Here is a 19,853-nt window from a genome sequence, read left to right as displayed (position 1 = left end):
TTTTCATGGTGAAGGTCACTAGTACCATTCTGATGGTAACAGGTAATGCAGAGGAAATAGACAGGGAGGAACTTAGAACAATCACCATAAGAACATAAGAAATAGGAGCAAGAGTAGGCCATCTAGCCCTTCGAGCCTGCCCCGCCATTCAATAAGATCACGGCTGATGTGATAGTGGTTCAGTTCCACTTACCCGCCAGCTCCCCATAACCCTTAATTCCCTAATTGATCAGAAATCTATCTAACTGTGACTTAAACATATTTAACAAGGTAGCCTCCACTGCTTCAATGGGCAGAGAATTCCAAAGATTCACTACCCTCTGAGAGAAGAAGTTCCTCCTCAACTGACTCCCCCTTATTTTGAGGCTGTGTCCTCTAGTTTTTGTTTCCTTTCTAGTGGAAAGAATCTCTCAGCCTCCACCCTGTCTAGCCCTTTCATTATCTTGTATGTCTCTATAAGATCACACCGCAGCCTTCTAAACTCCAATGAGTACAGGCCCGATCTACTCAATCTCTCCTCATAAGCTAAATCCCTCATCTCCATTATCAACCTGGTGAACCTTCTCTGTACTCTCTCCAAGGCCAATATATCCTTTCGCAAATAAGGGGACCAAAATTGCACACAGTACTCTAGTTGCAGCCTCACCAGTACCTTGTACAATTGCAGCAAGACTTCCCTGCTTTTATATTCCATCCCCCTCAAGATAAAGGCCAACATTCCATTCACCTTCTTGATCACCTGCTGCACCTGCAAACTGAGTTTTTACGATTCATGCACAAGGACCCCAGGTCCGTCTGCACAGTAGCATGTTGTAATTTTTCACCATTTAAATAATATTCCATTTTACTATTATTCCTTCCAAAGTGGATAATCTCACACTTGCCAATGTTAGACCGGTGAGTTTGACATCGGTGGTAGGGAAATTAATGGAAAAAATACTTAGGGGTAGGATGTATGAGCATTTGGAGCATTGCGATCTGATTAGGGATACGCAACATGGCTTTGTTAGAGGGAGGTCTTGCCTTACGAATCTGGTAGAATTCTTTGAGGAGGTGACAAAAACAGTTGACGATGGGAGACCCGTTGATGTCATCTATATGGATTTCAGTATGGCGTTTGACAAAGTCCCTCCTGGTAGGCTGGTAGAAAAGGTTAAGGCGCATGGGATACAAGGACAGGTAGCTAGGTGGATTGAGAACTGGCTGGGCAATAGGAGACAGAGGGTAGTTGTTGAGGGGACCTTTTCGGGCTGGAAGCCAGTGACCAGTGGTATGCCACAGGGCTCAGTACTGGGACCTCTCCTCTTTGTAGTATACATAAACGATTTGGAAGAGAGCGTACGTGGTGTGATCAGCAAGTTTGCGGATGACACCAAGATGGCAGGGTTGGCAGATACTGAGGTGGAATGTCAGCTGATACAGCAGGATATAGATAGGTTGGTGCATTGGGCAGATAGGTGGCAGATGGAATTTAATCCTGACAAATGCGAGGTGATGCATTTTGGAAAGAATAATGCCGAGAGGAGCTACGTGATAAAAGGTAGACCGATTAGGAGTCTAGAAATACAGAGGGACCTGGGAGTGCAGGTTCACAAGTCTATGAAGGTTGCGACACAACTGGAGAAGGTTGTGAGGAAAGCTTATGGAATGCTAGCCTTTATAGGAAGGGGTATAGAGTATAGGACCTGCCATCTAATGCTTCAGTTGTACAGAACGTTGGTTAGACTGCATTTGGAGTACTGCGTCCAGCTCTGGTCGCCTTACTACCGGAAGGACGTGGAGACTCTGGAGAGGGTGCAGAGGAGGTTTACCAGGATGTTGCCTGGCATGGAAGGACTGAGTTACGAGGAAGGGTTGGAGAAACTGGGACTTTTCTCCTTGGAAAGACGGAGATTGAGGGGAGACATGATAGAGGTATATAAGATACTGAAGGGAATAGATAGAGTCAATAGTGAGAGGTTGCTCCCTAGACTGGGTACAATTACAAGAGGTCATGATCTAAGGGTGAGGGGGGAGAAGTATAATTTGGATGTGAGAGGAAGGTTCTTCGCACAGAGGGTTGTGGGGGTATGGAACGCGCTACCGGGTAGGGTGGTGGAGGCAGGAACGTTGGACTCGTTTAAGGTTTACTTAGATAGACACGAGCGAAACAAGGATGGAGGGTTATAGTAGGGGGTATTAAATAGGGTCAGAGCCTCGGGAGACACTGGAAATGCAGACTTAAATGTTAACGTTTTTGTCTTTTTATTCCGCAGGTGGAGGTCCACCTTGTTGTCAAACGAGGGGCATGCACACGGTGGGTCGTGCGTGGGCTGCTCTTGGAGGTTCCAGGAGTGGCCTAGCACTTCGTGTCGGTGTGTGTGCTTGATCCTGGACCGGTAGACGGGCGCCGCAACAGCTCAGTGACTAGCACTGCTAGCTGCGCAGATACATGGATTTGGGCCTGTGTCTGTGGGAGTTTGTGCATTCTCCCTGTGATTGCGTGGGTTTCCTCCGGGCGTTCCGGTTTCCTCCCACACCCCAAAGATGTGCTCTTAGGCTGACTGGTTTACCAAATTGACACTATTCTCCCCTGAATCTGGCTAAGTTAGGGGTTCCACTCGCAGACACGCAGGGCAGATTAGGTGTAGGAGGATGCAGCGGCGCGGGCTCGTTAGGCCGAAGGGCCTGTTTCCCGTGCTGGGTTGTTCTTTGTTCTTGTTTTTTGTTCTTTGTTATACTCCATCTGCCAGATCCTCGCCCACTCACTTAGCCTATCCAAATCTCTCTGCAGACTTTTCCACTCATCTTTGTGTCATCAGCAAACTTTGTTAGCCTACACTCGGTCTCCTCCTCCAGATCGTCTATGTATATGGTAAACAGTTGAGGCCCCAGCACCAATCCCTGCGGTACGCCACTAGTCACCAACTGCCGACTGGAAAAGCACCCATTTATTCCAACTCTCTGCTTCCTGTTAGATAGCCAATCCTCAATCCACGCTAACACTTTACCCCCAACTCCGTGTACCTTAATCTTTTGCAGCAATCTTTTGTGAGGCACCTTATTGAACGCCTTCTGGAAATCTAAAAACACCACATCCACCGGTTCCCCTCTATCAGCCACACTTGTTACATCTTCATAAAAATCCAGTAAATTCGTCAAACATGACTTTTCCTTCATGAATCCATGCTGCGTCTGCTTGATTGAACCATTCTTTTCTAGGTGTCCTGCTATTTCTTCTTTAATGATGGATTCCAGCATTTTCCCAACTATGGACGTTAAGCTAACCGACCTGTAGTTACCTGCCTTTTGTCTACCTCCTTTTTTAAGCAGTGGCGTTACATTAGCTGTTTTCCAATCAGCTGGCACCTCCCCAGAGTCCAGCGAATTTTGATAAATTACTACTAACGCATCTGCTATTAATTCTGCCATTTTCTTTTAGTACCCTGGGATGCATTCCATCCAGGCCAGGGGACTTGTCTACCTTTAGTCCCATTAGCCTACCAAGCACTACCTCTTTAGTAATAATAATCGTTTAAAGGACCTCACCCCCTACAGTCCCACGACCGTCAATTTTTGGTAAGCTATTTGTGTCCTCTACCATGAAGACTGACACAAAAAACTTGTTTAAGGCCTCGGCCATTTCCTCGTTTCCCATTATTAAATCCCCCTTCTCATCTTCTAAGGGTCCAACATTTACTTTAGCCACTCTTTTCCTTTTTATATATTTGTAAAAACTTTTACTATCAGTTTTTATATTTTGTGCTAGTTTAGTTTCATAATCTATCTTTCCTTTCTTTATCGCTTTCTTAGTAGTCCTTTGTTGTTTTTTAAAGCTTTCCCAATCTTCTAATTCCCCAGTAGTTTTGGCCACTCTGTACGCATCGGTTTCTAATTTAATACTCTGCTTTATTTCCTTAGTTATTCCTTTTCTTACATTCCTTCTTTATCACCCGAGTATATTTTTGCTGAGTACTGAGAAAAATCCTCTACTGCTCCTCAGCTGTCCTACTAACTAGTCTGCGTTCCTGGTCTACATTAGCCAATTCTGCCCTCATCCTATCATTCTCCCCTCTGTTCAAGCAGAGGACACTGGTTTGGGACCCTACTTTCTCTCCCTTTCTCCCAATATCGATAGAGATATAGTACTCAACAAACTATTGGGATTGAAGGCAGACAAGTCTCCACGGTCTGATGGCCTATACCCTAGCGGAGATAGTGGATTCATTGGTTATAATATTCCAAAGTTCACTGGATGTGTGAAAGGTCCCAGTGGATTGGAAAATTGCTAATGTAATGACTTTATTCAAAAAGGGAGCAATGCAGAAATTAGGAAACTATAGACTTGTTAGTTTAATGTCTGTGTTGAGAAATTGTTAGAATCATGTAGAAAGTCAAAATACAATTTGTTACAGTCAGCATGGTTTTATGAAGGGTTAATCATGTTTGATTAATTTGCTAAGAGTTCTTCAAAGTTGTAATAAGCTAAGTGGATAATGGAAATCCTGTAGATGTGATATATCTGAATTTCAGGAAGGTGTTTGGTAACGTTATGAAGGGAAAGTTGACATCTTCTCTCTGAGAACTAACACTCAATCACTCAAAGAGAAGTACCTCCCTTCGTAATCTATTAAAGTGAGTGGCCGAAGGGATAATATCTGCACCTCAGCAACTTCTGGTGGTCAAATCAAAATAACTACCGGAGATTCTTTGTAAAGCAACAAGTAACACTTCATTTTGTTTAACTAACAGTAAACAGGTTAACTAAATCATTAACAAACAAAATAAAACACTATTCTAATGGAATACTGTTCAGGTAAATTCAATTTCCACTTACTAACAAAAACAAAATAGAAATTTTAGTCATGCTCAAAACGCAATCAGGTTCGTCATCTTCTGGGACGATCTGCCTTTGCTGATTTTCTTCTGTCTTCACTATCTTCTGTTGGTACCTTTACAATTGAGATGAGGCTTTCTTTTAAGACATAAATGTGGCTGTTACATTGGCAGACAGTTGCTGGCTGTGTCTTTCTCTCTCTCTAGCTCTGAACTGTGGCAGATACAGTTGCTGGCAGAAACAGTGGCTATCAGGCAGTTTAGAGCTGTCAGAGCTGGGAGCTGTGGTTTTTACACCCCTGATGATATACCAAAAACCCCACAATAGGATTGGTTTACAGGTTATCAAAACATCAAATTAAAATCTGATAGGCTGCTGCCATTCAAAAGCCTATTTCAAATTAATTAGTTAAAATTCAAGTACAACCTGTCGTCTTGGCAGCATTATTGCCTAGCCTTGCGATACAATATTCCACTATATGCTGCCAGTGTACTGCACACCCGCATCTCTTTTAAATCTAAGCATAGCAAAAAAACTTACCATTTTTTAAAAAACAGACAATACAATGCTTTTTGCTCTTAGCGTTTTTACAATTGTTTTCAAATTTTACAAACACTAACTTTGCAACTAAAAGGTTCAGCACAGAAGGTTAATATGCAAAATAAGATCACACGTGGTTAGGGTAATTTGTTAGCTTGGATAGACAACTGGTTAACTGACAGAAGGTGGAGATGTGAGTGTTGTGAGACTTTTTACTGTAACTGACAGAAGGCAAAGAGTTGGGATAAATGCATCATTTTCTGGTTGGCAAGATGTAAGTAGTGGGCTGCCACAGGGTTCGGCCATCAGGTCCCAACTATTTACAATCTACATTAATGACTTGGATACAGAGATACAAGATACTATAGTCAAATTTGCGGTTGATACTAAAATTCGTTGGATAGTAAGTTGCAATGAAGAAATATGAAGTTTACAAATGGATATTATTAGTTTAGTGAATGGGCCAAATTGTGGCAGATGGAGTTAAAGTTGGTAAGTGTGAAACTCTGGTTGGAAAAATGGAAAGGTAACTTATTATCTAAATGGAGAATGTTTGGGGTGCTTTGATGCAGAGGGATCTGGGTGTCCTCGTGCATAAGTCGCAAAATACTGGTATGCAGGTACAGCAAGTAATAAGGAAAGCAAATGGAATTTTAGCATTTATAGCTAAACGGATAGTGTATAAGAGTAAAGAAGTGTTGCTGCAACTATACAAGGCATTGGTGAGACTGCACATGGAGTATTGTGTACAGTTTTGGTCCCCTTATTTGAGGAAGGATGTAGTGGCATTTGAGGTGGTACATTAGATTGATTTCAGGGATGAGGGATTTGTCTTATGAAGAGAGATTGAATGGTTTAGGCCTATGTTCTCTCAAGTTTAGAAAAATAACAGGATATCTAATTGAGGTATGGAAGATGATAAAAGGCATTGACAAAGTAGATGTAGAGTGGATGCTTCCTCGTGTGGGGTTATCTAGAATAAGAGGTCATAGTTCAGGATAAAGGGTAACAGATTTAAAACAGAACCGAGGAGAAGCTACTTCTCTCAAAGGGTCGTGGATCTGTGGATTTCGCTACCTCAAAATGTGGTGGATGCTGAGACATTGAGTAAATTTGAGGAGATAGACAGAGTTTTAATTAGTAATGGGTTGAAGGGTTATGGAAAACAGGCAGGAAAGTGGAGTTGAGGCCAAGACAAGATCAGCCAGGATCGTATTGAATGGCGAAGCAGGCTGAAGGGGCTGAATTGCCTATTCCTAATCCTAGTTCTGACCACTACCATCTTGCCACCTAGAAGGCAAGGGCAACAAATGAATGGAAACATCATTTGCAAGTTTCCCTCCAAGGCCAACTTGACTCGGAACTATATCAATCCTTCATTGCTGCTGGATTGAACATAAGAACATAAGAACATAAGAAATAGGAGCAGGAGTAGGCCATCTAGCCCTTCGAGCCTGCCCCGCCATTCAATAAGATCATGGCTGATCTGTCGTGACTCAGTTCCACTTTCCCGCCCTCTCCCCATAACCCTTAATCGCTTCTCTTATCAAAAACCCATCAACCCGCTTCTTAAAAATATTTAGCGAGGCAGCCTCCACCACTTCAACGGGCAGAGAATTCCAGAGATTCACCACCCTTTGAGTGAAGAAGTTCCTCCTCAACTCCGTTCTAAACCGCCTCCCCTTTATCTTGAGGCTGTGCCCCCTAGTCCTACTGTCTTTTTTGAGCGGGAAGAGTCTCTCCACCTCTATTCTATCCATCCCATTCATCATCTTATACGTCTCAATGAGATCTCCCCTCATTCTTCTAAACTCTAACGAGTACAAGCCTAGTTTATTCAGCCTCTCCTCATAGCTCAATCCCCTCAACTCCGGTATCAGCCTAGTAAACCTCCTCTGCACTCCCTCCAGGGCCAAAATATCCTTGCGCAGGTGCGGCGCCCAAAACTGCACACAGTACTCCAGCTGCGGCCTCACCAATGCCCTATACAGCTGCAGCAAGACCTCCCTACTTTTATATTCAATCCCCCTCGCTATGAAGGCCAGCATCCCATTCGCCTTCCTGACCACCTGCTGCACCTGCAAGCTGGGTTTTTGCGATTCATGCACAAGGACCCCGAGGTCCCTCTGCACCGTCGCCTGCTGCAGTTTTGATTGAAAACATAGAACTTGCCTCCTAACAGTGTCACGTGTGTACCTAAAGCAGGTAGACTGCAATGGTTCAAGGAGGCTCACCATCATCTTCTGAAGGGCAATTAAGGATGGGAAACAAATGCTGGCTATGCCAGCGACATTCAGATCTGATAAAAGAATTTTAAAAATTAACGATGGTCAAGTTGAAAGTAATCCAAAATCAGCACAGGTTTGTTCTTCTAATATACTGGCCGGGCACAGACAGAAGCCAGAAAACAAGTAGAACTGATGGCCAGTCATAAACTCAGCAGGGGACTGAGGATGGGATTTTCTGTGGATTCCACCAGGTGTTTTGCAGTGCCAGATGCACTCTGCTGCTCTGCCATTTTTAACAGGGTTTTCCCTTGAATGCACCTCACACCGCTGGGAAACCTGCAGCAAGGGAGCACCATCAGCAAGATCGGAAGATTCCGCTGGCGTGAATGGCTGGAAATGTCCAGCCTGAGTCTCTCAACCACAAGTATCAGGGAGGAAAGGGCAGTAAATTAGCAAATACCATAGTTGCCACTTTCATCTTCATCCCAATAGCATGGTGTACCATGCTAGCAGACAATGAGAGTAGTTCTAGTCAGACCATTGACAACAACTAGAAATAATGTTTAACAACCCCATTGGAGGTTTTGAGGCACACTCGTAGTGTTCCTACTTCTGGGTAGAAGCTCCAGTTCAAGTCGTGCTTTAGGGCTCGGTGGCCATAGAAGGGAATTCATAATGTGGCCAAGGAGGTTGATCAGCCTGGAAATTCTTCGAATACTCTTGTTGCCAGGTAGTAGGAGCAGGAGAGATTCCTGGTCAGCCATACTGCCAAAGGCATTGGTAATTCACTTAATATCTTGTTTAGCATGATCATGACTCAATCCAATGGAAGTTGATGGTTGTCAATGCCCTCTTTGGGGGCTGGAGTGCATCATGAGAAGGAGCATGTGATGTCCACTGCAATGAACTTAGTAAGATAGAGGGTTACAGGTAGCCTAGTAGGCAGGGACATGTTTGACACAACTTGTGGGCCGAAGGGCCTGTTTGTGCTGTAGTTTTTTCTACGTTTCTAATGCCTGAGGCCTTCCATAGCCAGTGGGCATTGCAAGAACTGGAATGATCATTAGCCCTGGAAACAATGTTTCAGTTTAATTTATTAAGTATTTTTTGAAAGTGTTGTTTTTGTTATTGTGCCCTTGTAATTTGTGTTAATCAGTTTATATGTTTCTATTTGTTTTTCAAAATGAACTTATAGAGAGAGACTTCTGGGATACTGAATGTTGGTTCACGAAGAGGCAAACATATGTAATGTTGCTCACTATAAATAAATCTGGTATTAAATTAAAAGACTTGCATATGGTTTCCTTCTTCACCATCTGGCTTCAGAATGATTAAAATCAAATTTACTGAACAATTTACAATTCAAATTATCACCTATCACTAAAAACATTATGTGTTTATATTTAATTGAACAACTTCATCTATCACACCAATGACAAGTAGTACCATTAAAACGCATGTTTTTTGTGTAATATTAATTATACATTTTATGTATTAAGCGGCTTAAAACTTTAAACCCGTGCAATACCGAGAGAATATTACACTGGCAGCGTGAATTATCTTTCACACAAGGTATTAAATCATGGGGATATAAAAGAAAATTCACCTGTATTTGGAAATGAGAAGAGGAGCTTTCCTGGTGAAGATTCATGCCAGGATGTGGCGATGCCAGCATTGGACTGGGGTAAGCACAGTAAGAAATCACACAACACCAGGTAAAAGTCCAATAGCTGATAAAGTCCATCTGTTGAACTTTAACCTGGTGTTGTGAGACGTATTGTGTTTGCCCCAGTCCAATGCTGGTATCTCCACATCATCGACACTGCAAACTGCCTTCTCCAAGTGGACAAGACCTCCAAGAAGATCAAGCATATCTGTTGGACTTTAACCTGGTATTACGAGACTTCTTACAAAGATTTATGCCTCAGGCAGATTATCTTGTTCATGGGATCTTATTGTGTGCAAACTAGCTGCTTCTAATTCATTAGATGATAACAATAAATATTTCATGTAAGTATTTCAATGACAACAAAGTGTTTTGAAATAGAGCAGGGTCAGGAATGGTTGTTGCAGGTTCCGGGGTTCAAATGCTTCAGTAGGAGTAGAGAAGGAGGTAGAAGGGGGGGAGGGGTAGCATTATTAGTCAAGGATTGTATCATGGTGTAAGAGAGGAAGTTTGATGAGGACTTGTCTGTTGAGGTAGTATGGGCTGAGGTTAGAAATAGGAGAGAGGTCACCCTGTTGGGAGTCTTTTATAGACCTCCTAAAAGTTCTAGAGAGGTTGAGGAAAGGATTGCGGAGACGATCCGGGATAGGAGTGAAAGTAATAGGGTAATTGTTATGGGGGACTTTAACTTTACTAATATTGATTGGAATAGCTATAGCTCTAGCTCATTAGAGGGGTCAATTTTTGTACAAAGCGTGCAGGAAGGTTTCTTGACTCAGTATGTTGATAGGCCAACTAGAGGTGAGGCTATATTGGATTTGGTGCTGGGGAGTGAGCCAGACCAGGTGCTAGACTTGGAAGTTGGGGTGCATTTTGGTGATAGTGACCACAATTCGGTTACGTTCACCTTAGTGATGGAAAGGGATAGGCATGAACCTCGGGTCAGTAGTTTTAGCTGGAGGAAGGGTAATTATGAGGCTATTAGGAGAGAATTAGGAAGCATTGGTTGGATAAGGAGACTACAGGGTCTCGGAATGTCCGAAATGTGGAGTTTTTTCAAGGAGCAGCTACTGCGAGTCCTTGATATGTATGTCCCTGTCAGGCAAGGAGGAATTGGTTGAGCTAGGGAACCGTGGTGCACTAGGAAAGTTGATTCGCTGGTTAAAAAGAAAAAGGAGGCTTATGTCCGGATGAGACTTGAGAGCTCAGGTAGTGCACTAGAAAGCTTTAGATTGGCTAGGAGGGAGTTAAAGAGAGAGTTAAGAAGGGCTAAAAGAGGACATGGGAGAATCCTAAGGCGTTCTGTAGATATGTTAAGAACAAAAGGTTAGTTAGGGCAAGATTAGGGCCAGTTAGAGACAGCAGTGGGAATTTATGTGTGGAACTGGAAGAGATTGGAGAGGCATTGAACCAATATTTCTCTTTGGTGTTCACGCAGGGGGACATAAATGTAGCTGTGGAGAACACTGGGTTACAGGGTTGTAAACTGGACAGTATTGCAGTTGATAAGGAGGATGTGCTAGTTATTCTTGAGGGTTTGAAAACAGATAAGTCCCCTGGGCCGGATGGGATTTACCCTAGGATTCTCTGGGAGGCAAGGGAGGCGATTGCAGAGCCTCTGGCTCTGATCTTCAGGTCGTCGTTGGTCACCGGTATAGTGCCAGAAGATTGGAGGTTAGCGAATGTTGTCCCATTGTTTAAGAAGGGGAACAGAGACTTCCCTGGGAATTATAGACCGGTGAGTCTTACTTCTGTTGTGGGCAAGGTTTTAGAAAAAATTATTAGGGATAGGATTTATAGTTATTTGGAGAGTAATGAATTGATTAGAGATAGTCAGCATGGTTTTGTGGAGGGTAGGTCGTGGCTTACTAACCTTATTGAGTTTTTTGAGAAAGTGACCAAAGAGGTGGATGGGGGTAAGGCAGTTGACGTGGTATATATGGACTTTAGTAAGGTGTTTGATAAGGTTCACCATGGAAGGCTTCTGCAGAAATTGCAGATGTATGGGATTGAGGGTGATCTAGGAAATTGGATTAGGAATTGGCTGGCGGATAGGAGACAGAGGGTGGTGGTTGATGGTAAGTATTCGACATGGAGTTCAGTTACGAGTGGTGTGCCTCAGGGATCTGTTTTGGGGCCACTGCTGTTTGTAATTTTTATAAATGATCTGGATGAGGGTATAGTTGGGTGGATTAGTAAATTTGCTGATGACACCAAAGTTGGAGGTGTGGTAGATAGTGAGGAAGGGTGTCTTAGTCTACAGGGAGACTTGGATAAGTTGCAGAGCTGGGCCGAGAGGTGGAGGATGGAGTTTAATGCGGAAAAGTGTGAGGTAATTCACTTTGGCAGGAACAACAGATGTGTAGAGTATAGGGCTAACGGTAGGACTCTGAATAGTGTGGATGAACAGAGGGATTTAGGTGTATGTGTACATAGATCCCTGAAAGTTGGGAATCAATAGATAGAGTTGTTAGGAAGGCATACGGTGTCTTGGCGTTTATTGGTAGGGGGATTGAATTTAGGAGCTGCAGCGTCATGTTGCAACTGTACAAAACTCTGGTGCGGCCGCACTTGGAGTATTGTGTGCAGTTCTGGTCCCCACATTATAGGAAGGATGTGGAGGCTTTGGAGAGGGTGCAGAGGAGGTTTACCAGGATGTTGCCTGGTATGGAGGGGAGGTCCTATGAGGAGAGACTGAGGGATTTGAGGTTGTTTTCATTAGAAAGAAGGCGGCTACGAGGGGACCTTATTGAAACATATAAGATGATTAGAGGTTTAGATAGGGTGGACAGTGATAGCCTTTTTCCTCGGATGGAGAAAGCTAGCACGAGGGGGCATAGCTTTAAATTAAGGGGTGGTAGTTATAGGATGGATGTCAGGGGTAGGTTCTTTACCCAGAGGGTGGTGAGGGATTGGAATGCCCTGCCTGCTGCAGTTGTAAATGCGCCTAATTTGGGGGCGTTTAAGAGATCCGTGGATAGGTTTATGGATGGTAAGGGTTTGGTTTAGGTTAGAGGGTCATTGTTTTTTAACTGGTCGGCGCAACATCGTGGGCCGAAGGGCCTGTTCTGCGCTGTAATGTTCTATGTTCTAAATGTCATGAAAGGTACTACATAAATGTAGGTTATTTTCTTATGCTGCTCTATCGCCTAGACTAGTGTTATTATCATCAGCTAGTGAAGGTGCCTATTATCGTCTGAGTTCTCACTGGGATGGGTATGGAGATTTTAAACTCTCAAGAAAAATTATTTCACAGAGGCTTTTCTAAGTGTTTTTTGTTTTAAGTACGCACACCCACTGATCAGAAGCAAGCTGCTGAAGACTTTCAAATTCCAGGTAAGTCTGGCCAGGCCATTTGCTCAGGGTACAGAATTTCTGACAGGACGCCTCTGGCACTATCTGGTATGATTTAAAATGGCCACAATTTCAAGGCTAACTTTTTAATTCCAGATTCATTAGCTGAATTTAAATTCCACAAGCTGCTGTGGTGGGATTCAAACCAGTGTTCCCAGAACATTAGCCTGGGTCTTTGGATTACTAGTCTGGTGGCATTCTCAGTACACCACCACCTCCCCTTGAAACCGATCACTACATGGTCAGCACGGTGGCTCAATGGTTAGCACTGTTGCCTCACAGCATCAGGAGCCTAGGTTCAACTTTGGCCTCGGGTGACTGTGTGGAGTTTGCACATTGTCCCTGTGCGGGTTTCCTCCGGGCGCCATCGATGGGCCTCCTTCTGCACTGTAGGGACTCCAAGTTATAATCCAACAAGTTTATTTGAAATCACAGGCTTTAACAGCGCTGTTCCTTGGTCAGGTGAAGTCAGATATAATGTACCCGGACTTCCAAAAAGTATTTGATAAGCACAGAAGGCTACTTAATAAGATAAGAGCCATGGTGTTGGAGATAGTATATTAATATGGATAGAGGTTTGGTTAACTAATTAGTATGAATAGAGAATGGAAGACAGAGAGTTGGGATAAGAGGCCATTTTCAGTATGACAACCTGTAACTAATGTCACTGAATCAGTGCTGGGGTCACAATTATTTACGATATATTAATAACTTGTACAAGGGAAGTGAAGTTTGCAGATTGCACAAAAATAGGTGGAAAGGCAAGTGGTGAGGATGACAGGCTACAGAGGGAAATCAGTAGGTTAAATGAGTGGGCAAAGAATATAATGTAGGAAAATGTGAAGTTATGCACTTTGGTAGGAAGAATAAAGGAGCCAAATATGACCTAAACTGAGAAAGGCTGGCAAAAACTGCAGCACAGAGGGATTTGGGGATCTTCATGCATAATTCACAAAAAGCTAGCATGCAAGTTCTATAGGTAATAGAGAATGCAAATGGAATGTTGGCCTTTATTTCAAAGGGAATGGGGTATAAAAAAGTGAAGTCTTACCAAAACTATACAAGGCACTAGTTAGACCACACCAGAATACTGTGAACAGATTTGGTCTCCTTATCTAAAGAAAGATATATACTGACATTGGAGGCAGATCAGAGAAGGTTCACTAGGTTGATCCCAGGTGTGGAGAGATTTTCTTATGACAGGTTAAGTAGGTTGGGCCTGTATTCTGCAGTTTAGAAGAATGAGAGGTGACTTTATTAAGACATATAGGGTTCTCAGGTAGCTTGACAGGGTAAATGCTGAGAGGTTGTTTCCCCATTTAAATAAGTGATGAGGAGAAATCTCAGGGTAATGATTCTGTGGAATTCTTTGCTGCAGAGAGCTGTAAAGGCTAGGTCTTTAAGTACATTCAAAACTGAGAAACATATTTTTAATCATTAAGGGAATCAAGGGTTAGAAAAGATCATAGAAAACCCACAGCACAGAAAGAGGCCATTCAGCCCATCGAGTCTGCACCGACCACAATGCCACCCAGGCCCTACCCCCATGTCCCTACATATTCACCTACTAACCCCTCGAACCTATGCATCTCAGGACACTAAGGGCAATTTTAGCATGGCCAATCAACCTAACCCATGCATCTTTGAACCATGGGAGGAAACTGGAGCACCCATAGAAAACCCATGCAGACACGAGGAGAATGTGCAAACTCCACTCAGACAGTAACCCAAGCCAGGAATCAAACTCAGGTTATGGGGATTAGGTGGAAAAGTGGAGTTGAAGATTACATCAAATTAGGTATTTTCCCTTTGAATGGCTGAGTAGGCTCAGTGGGCTGAATGACCTACTTCTGCTCCTACATCTTATAGACTGGACAGAGTAAATAGACAGAAAATAGTTCCATTGGTGATTGGTTGCGAACCACAGGACACAGATTTAAGGTAATTCTCAGGATCACAGCATTGTGTACTATAGGAGGCCACCATTCAACTCTCCAAATGTGCAATTAAATTAGTACACCAGCCATCTGCCCATAACTCTGCACGTTCTTCCTTTTCAGATAACAATCCAATTCTCTTTGAATACTTTGAACCTGCTTCTAACATTCTTACGTAATGTATTCCAGAATTTAACCACCCACTGTATGAAAAAGTGTTTTCTCCTCTTGCTTCTTTTGACGATTACTTTATTTTATGATTCCAACCTCGTTGGCATGCCTTTCATGTGGCACTTTATCAAACACCTTTTGCATGTCCTTAACCTTGACAGTAACTGTATGAAATCTTTATGAAAACTGTTACCACAAAGATCTGGTTCGCATTGTTGTTTCAACGCGCCAGGATCTGGGTTTGATTCCAGCCTTGGGTGACTGTTTGAAGTTTGCACATTCTCCCTGCATCTGCGTGAGTTTCCTCTGGGTGCACTGGTTTACTCCCATAGTCCAAAGATGTGCAGGTTAGGTGGATTGGTCATGCTAAATTGCCCTTTAGTGACCAACAATGTGTAGATTAGGGATTAATAGGGCAAATGCATGATTCTGGGATCGGGCAGGAGGTGGGTGAGACACTATCAGAGAGTCAGTGCAGACTTGATGGGCCAAATGGCCTCCTTTTACACTACAGGGGTTCCATGAAAGAAAACCATGATTTGGCTTTGCACGATTTGCTGAAGTTTTAAAAATGAATCTGATTGTTGTCCCTACACCTTTTACCATCAAAAGATATCCCTTTCACCTTTTAGTTTGAATACATAACACTTGAAGATTAAAAAAAGACATGAAAGTGCTAGAAATTCAGCAGGTCTGGCAGCATGAGAGAGTTGGAGTTGAATATCGCTGTTCTTAATTTAGGAATGAATTAGATGTTAAGTTAGGAAGAGTGTAGGTACAGATTGAGAATGGTGTGCCATGCAGTGATGATGCTGTGACTGGCCTGAGGGGGGACCGCCTGCCAGCACCCACTGACGTCACAGCCACCGCTCGCGCACAGCCGGTTCGGGTAAAATGGCCGAGTCTGTGAGCGGCTTGAGGGCAAGAAGAGCCACTGCTGAGTCCCTCAACTTCACGCGGAACGGTTTAAAGGCGCCGCGTTGAATTCCCGCGGGTGGACACTCCAGTACGCTTACCTGGCCACTGACCGGCTCCATTACCAACATGGCGCTGGCGCAGAAATCACGTGAGGCCGAGCGGGGCGGGCTGGTGGAGGAGAGGGGCGGGGCTGGGCGAGCTGGGGCGGGGCGTGAGGGCTGGCGGGGAGGGGCTGGAAGGGAGGGGTGCCGGCGAGGGGCGGGGCCGGGCAAGCTGGGGCGGGGCGTGATGGCGGGGGCGGGGCGGGAAGGGCGGGGTGTTGGAGAGGGGCGGGACTAGGCAAGCTGGGGCGGGGCGTGACGGGGAGGGGAGTGACGGGCAGGGGAGGGGAGTGACGGGCAGGGGAGGGGAGTGACGGCTTGGGTAGGGTGGGCTGGCGGAGGAGGGGCTGGGCGAGCTGGGACGGGACGGGCAAGGGATGGGACGGCGATGATGCTCCTCCTCCTCCGCGCTGTCACCTTAAGCGACGCCCCGTTTTTTGCCAGAGGCGGTGACGCAACGACGTTGGGCGGGCGTAATGATGCGTACCCAGCGTGATGACGCAGAGGTTTGGGCGCGAGCACGCGGCGGGAGCGTGTACGCTGACATTCCGACTGACTGAGTGGCTGGAAGGGCTTTAGACGGACCGAGAGCGGGAGACGATGCAGATCACGCTGAAGACCCTCCAGCAGCAAACCTTCCGCATAGACATCGATTCTGAGCAGACGGTGAGTGTGCGCAGGCCGCCCGGCCCCGACACACTTGTGGAGTGGGACTGGGGCAAAGCGGGGAGAGACTGCGGCGCGTTGGGAGCAGGCCGCGGGAGCGGACAGGAGAGTGACGGTGTGGGCCTAGGCCTGGAGTAGGTGCTGCACCGGTCTCTTGATGCGGGATTGGAGGCGAAGCGTGCTTAACACTGGGCTGAAAGTGGACCTTCCTTTTTACACCGTCTCCGAGTGGCATTGGTTGGGATGTGGCCTTCAGAAAGCCCGGGGATCTTGGCGGCGTTAGGCCGTCCATGGCCAGTCAGTTAGGGCCGTATGTGTACTGCCCCCCCCAGGAGGTTAGTACCTCCGCGGCACCATCCCACTCGGCCTTCGAGGCCACTGGGTTGTTACCCAGCTGTCCCACCCTTACCAGCAGTGTGGAAGCTTGGCTCACCGCCCCCCCGGGCGACCCAGCCACAACTGGGTTATACTACGCTTTCGTCAAGGAAGTTAGGGAGGGAGCACGTTTAGGCGGTGAAATAAACCTACATCTCTGCGGGTCGTGAATAGAAGTACAGGGCATGATGCATCAAAATTAGAAAGAGTAACATTAAACCTGCACTGGGATCGAACCCAAAACAACCATGACACAGCAGGACAGTACAGTTGTCAGTGTGAATTGTGTAGGGGTAACTAAGTCTGGGGCCTGCTGCTCAGCTGTTATATTTGTGTGAAATGCTCTTCATTAAGAAATAGTGATATCCCCGCAACCCAATTTTTTGAAAAACCGATTTTAACTTTTACTTAAATCATCACTGTAAAGAGAAAGTAACCAACGTTTACACGTGTAAGCCTTCACTGCTGTAAACCCACCCCATGTTTCGAGAACATTTAACTTTTTGTCACTTTTAATCTGCTTTATATTGTTCAGTTTGTGTTTTTTGGGGGAAGGGTTCGTAGTGGAATCTGGATATATTAAGTTGCCCTTCAGGGAGAACTTTTATTTTACAAATTGACTGTGGAATTGTAGAATTTAAAAGCTACTCAAATGTTTCATTACTGCAGTGCTGTAACATTGTAATAGTAACAAAGTGAAAACATTTAATTTTAAGTAATAAATTGCCTGTATTGGCTATGATGGATTGGGAAACATTACTGAAGGGAAAGAAGTGGACAGGCAATGGTAGACATCTAAAGAATGAATAGGTGAACTCCAGGAAAGTTGTTTATTCCTTTTTGGCACAAGAGTTATAAGGGAATTGTGACCGAATCATGGCCCACAAGGGAAATCAGAGATATCAGATTCAAGGAAGAATCACATAGATTGGCAAGAAAAAGCAATAGGCCTGAAAATGGGAGCAGTTTAAAATTCAGCAAAGGAGGATCAAGAGATTGATTAAGAAGGGAAAACTAGAGTATGGAAGTAAGCTAGCAGGGAGCATAAAAACAGACTGTAAAAGTTTCTATAGACATGTAAAGAGAAAAAGATTGACAAAAACAAATGTAGGCCCCTTACAGTCAGAAATGGGAAAATTCGTTATGAAATAAATGGCTGAGAAAGTATGTTTGTACTTTATGCATGTCTTCCTTTGTGAAGCAATGTACCAGAAGTGTTGAGAGAAACATGATTTAGTGAAGAGTTGAGGAAATTAGCATTAGTATAGAAATGGTTTTGGGGAAATTGACGGGATTGAAGGTGGATAAATCTCCAGGTCCTGATAATCTTCATCCCAGAGTACCTACAGATTGGAGGGTAACTGATGTAAGTGTGCTATTCAAAAAGGGAGGTAGAGAGAAAAAAGAGACCAATAAGTCTAACATTGATACCGGGGAAGTTGCTAGAGTCCATTATCAAGGATTTCATAACTTGGCATTTGGAAGGCAGTGGTATAATCAGACAAAGCCAGCATGGATTCACAAAAGGGAAATCATGCTTGATGAATCTATTGGAATTTTGAAGATGTAATTAGTAGACTGAGGAGAACAAGTGGATGTAGTTTATTTAGACTTTCAGAATGCTTTTGACAAGGTCTCTCATAATAGACTATTGTGTAAAGTTAAGTCACATGGTTTTGTAGGTAAAGTCTTGAGATGGATAGAAAAAAGGTGGTTAGGAAGCAAAGAGTTGGCATAAATGGATCTTTTTCTGATTGTCAGTGACTAGTGGGGTTCCACAGGGATCTGTGTTAGGACCCCAAGTGTTGACATTATATGTTAGTGATGTGGAAGAGGGAACTGAATATATTATCTCCAAATTTGAGGATGATACAAACTTGGGTGGGTGAGCTTTGAGAAGGATGCAGAGATGCTTCAGGGTCATTTGGGCAGGCTGTGTGGGTGGCCCTTTGCATGGCAGATGCTGTATAATGTTGATGAATGAGAGGTTATCCACTTTGGTAGCAATAAAAGGAAGACTGATTATTACTTGAATGGGATAAACTGACAGAGGTGGATACTCAACAAGACCTTGGAGTCCTTATGCATCAGTTGCTGAAAGTAAGTGCACAGGTACTGCAGGCAGTAAAGAAGGCAAATTGTATGTTGGCCTTCATAGCGAGAGGATTTGAGTATAGGGATTCCTGGGATGGCAGGTCTGTCATATGAGAGACCAACTTGGTTAGGATTGTATTCACTGAAGTTTAGAAGAGCGAAACTTATAAAATTCTAACAGGATATATTCAAGACGAATATTCCCAATGGTGGGAGAATCCAGAACTATGGGCAAACCTTTTAGAACTGAGATGAGGAGAAATTCCTTCACCCAGAGAGTGTTGAATGTGTGGAATTCACTACCTCAGAATGTAGTTGAGGCCAAGAAATTAAATAGAGCACTTGGGGCTAAAGGGATCAATGGATATGGGGGTAGCTGGAATCAGGATATTGAATTTGATCAGCCATGATCAAAATGAATGGTGGAGTAGGTTTGAAGGGCCAAATGGTCCACTTCTCCTTCTAGTTTCTATGTAAAGTGTGTTCCATGGTGAATGGATCTGTTTACAGCGTACTAAAAGTTCAAACTGCAGCCAGATGGTCTCCCTGGTCTTAGTTTCAAAACTTCGGGATTATTTTTCAACTTAGTTTTGGGGAAAAATAACAAAAAATGAAAGCCATGTCAGAAAACAGTAGAAACAGTCAGCAGGTGTTTCAGAATCTGTGATAAGGAAACATTGGAGCCTGAAGTGAGAATGGGTTAGGGGATTGTGGGTGTTTGTTCAAAACCATTTTTTTAAAATGCATTTGAAAGCAAAGTAAACAGGTTTTTGAGCACCAAGAACTTATTTTTTGATGATGTTTGAGTAAAGATCACTTCTAACAGCAACTTATATATAGCTCTCTTAAAGTAATGAAACATGCTAAGCGCATCCTAACAAACAAAATTTGACACCAAGCCATTAAGCTCATAGTTCAGACAAGCAAAATACTTGGTTAAGGAGGCAGGTTTTAAGTGCCTTATAGGGGGAGAAAACTTCCAGTCTG

General features: G+C 44.0%; 1 protein-coding gene across 1 annotated transcript in view; it reads left to right on the top strand.

Moving 5' to 3' along the window:
- LOC145358686 (uncharacterized) overlaps positions 1–19,853 on the top strand; it is a 116,468-nt gene that overhangs the window by 47,360 nt on the left and 49,255 nt on the right. The window contains exons 10-11 of the mRNA XM_080212908.1: positions 12,536–12,586; positions 16,311–16,397. Of these exons, the coding sequence (XP_080069034.1) occupies positions 12,536–12,586; positions 16,311–16,397 (138 nt within the window). The remainder of the gene's footprint in view (positions 1–12,535; positions 12,587–16,310; positions 16,398–19,853) is intronic.

This window comes from Carcharhinus amblyrhynchos, chromosome 26 (assembly GCF_965287045.1).
Source record: "Carcharhinus amblyrhynchos chromosome 26, sCarAmb.v2.hapA, whole genome shotgun sequence".
Classification (NCBI taxonomy): Eukaryota; Metazoa; Chordata; class Chondrichthyes; order Carcharhiniformes; family Carcharhinidae; genus Carcharhinus; species Carcharhinus amblyrhynchos.
This window is presented reverse-complemented; position numbering and strand designations above follow the sequence as displayed.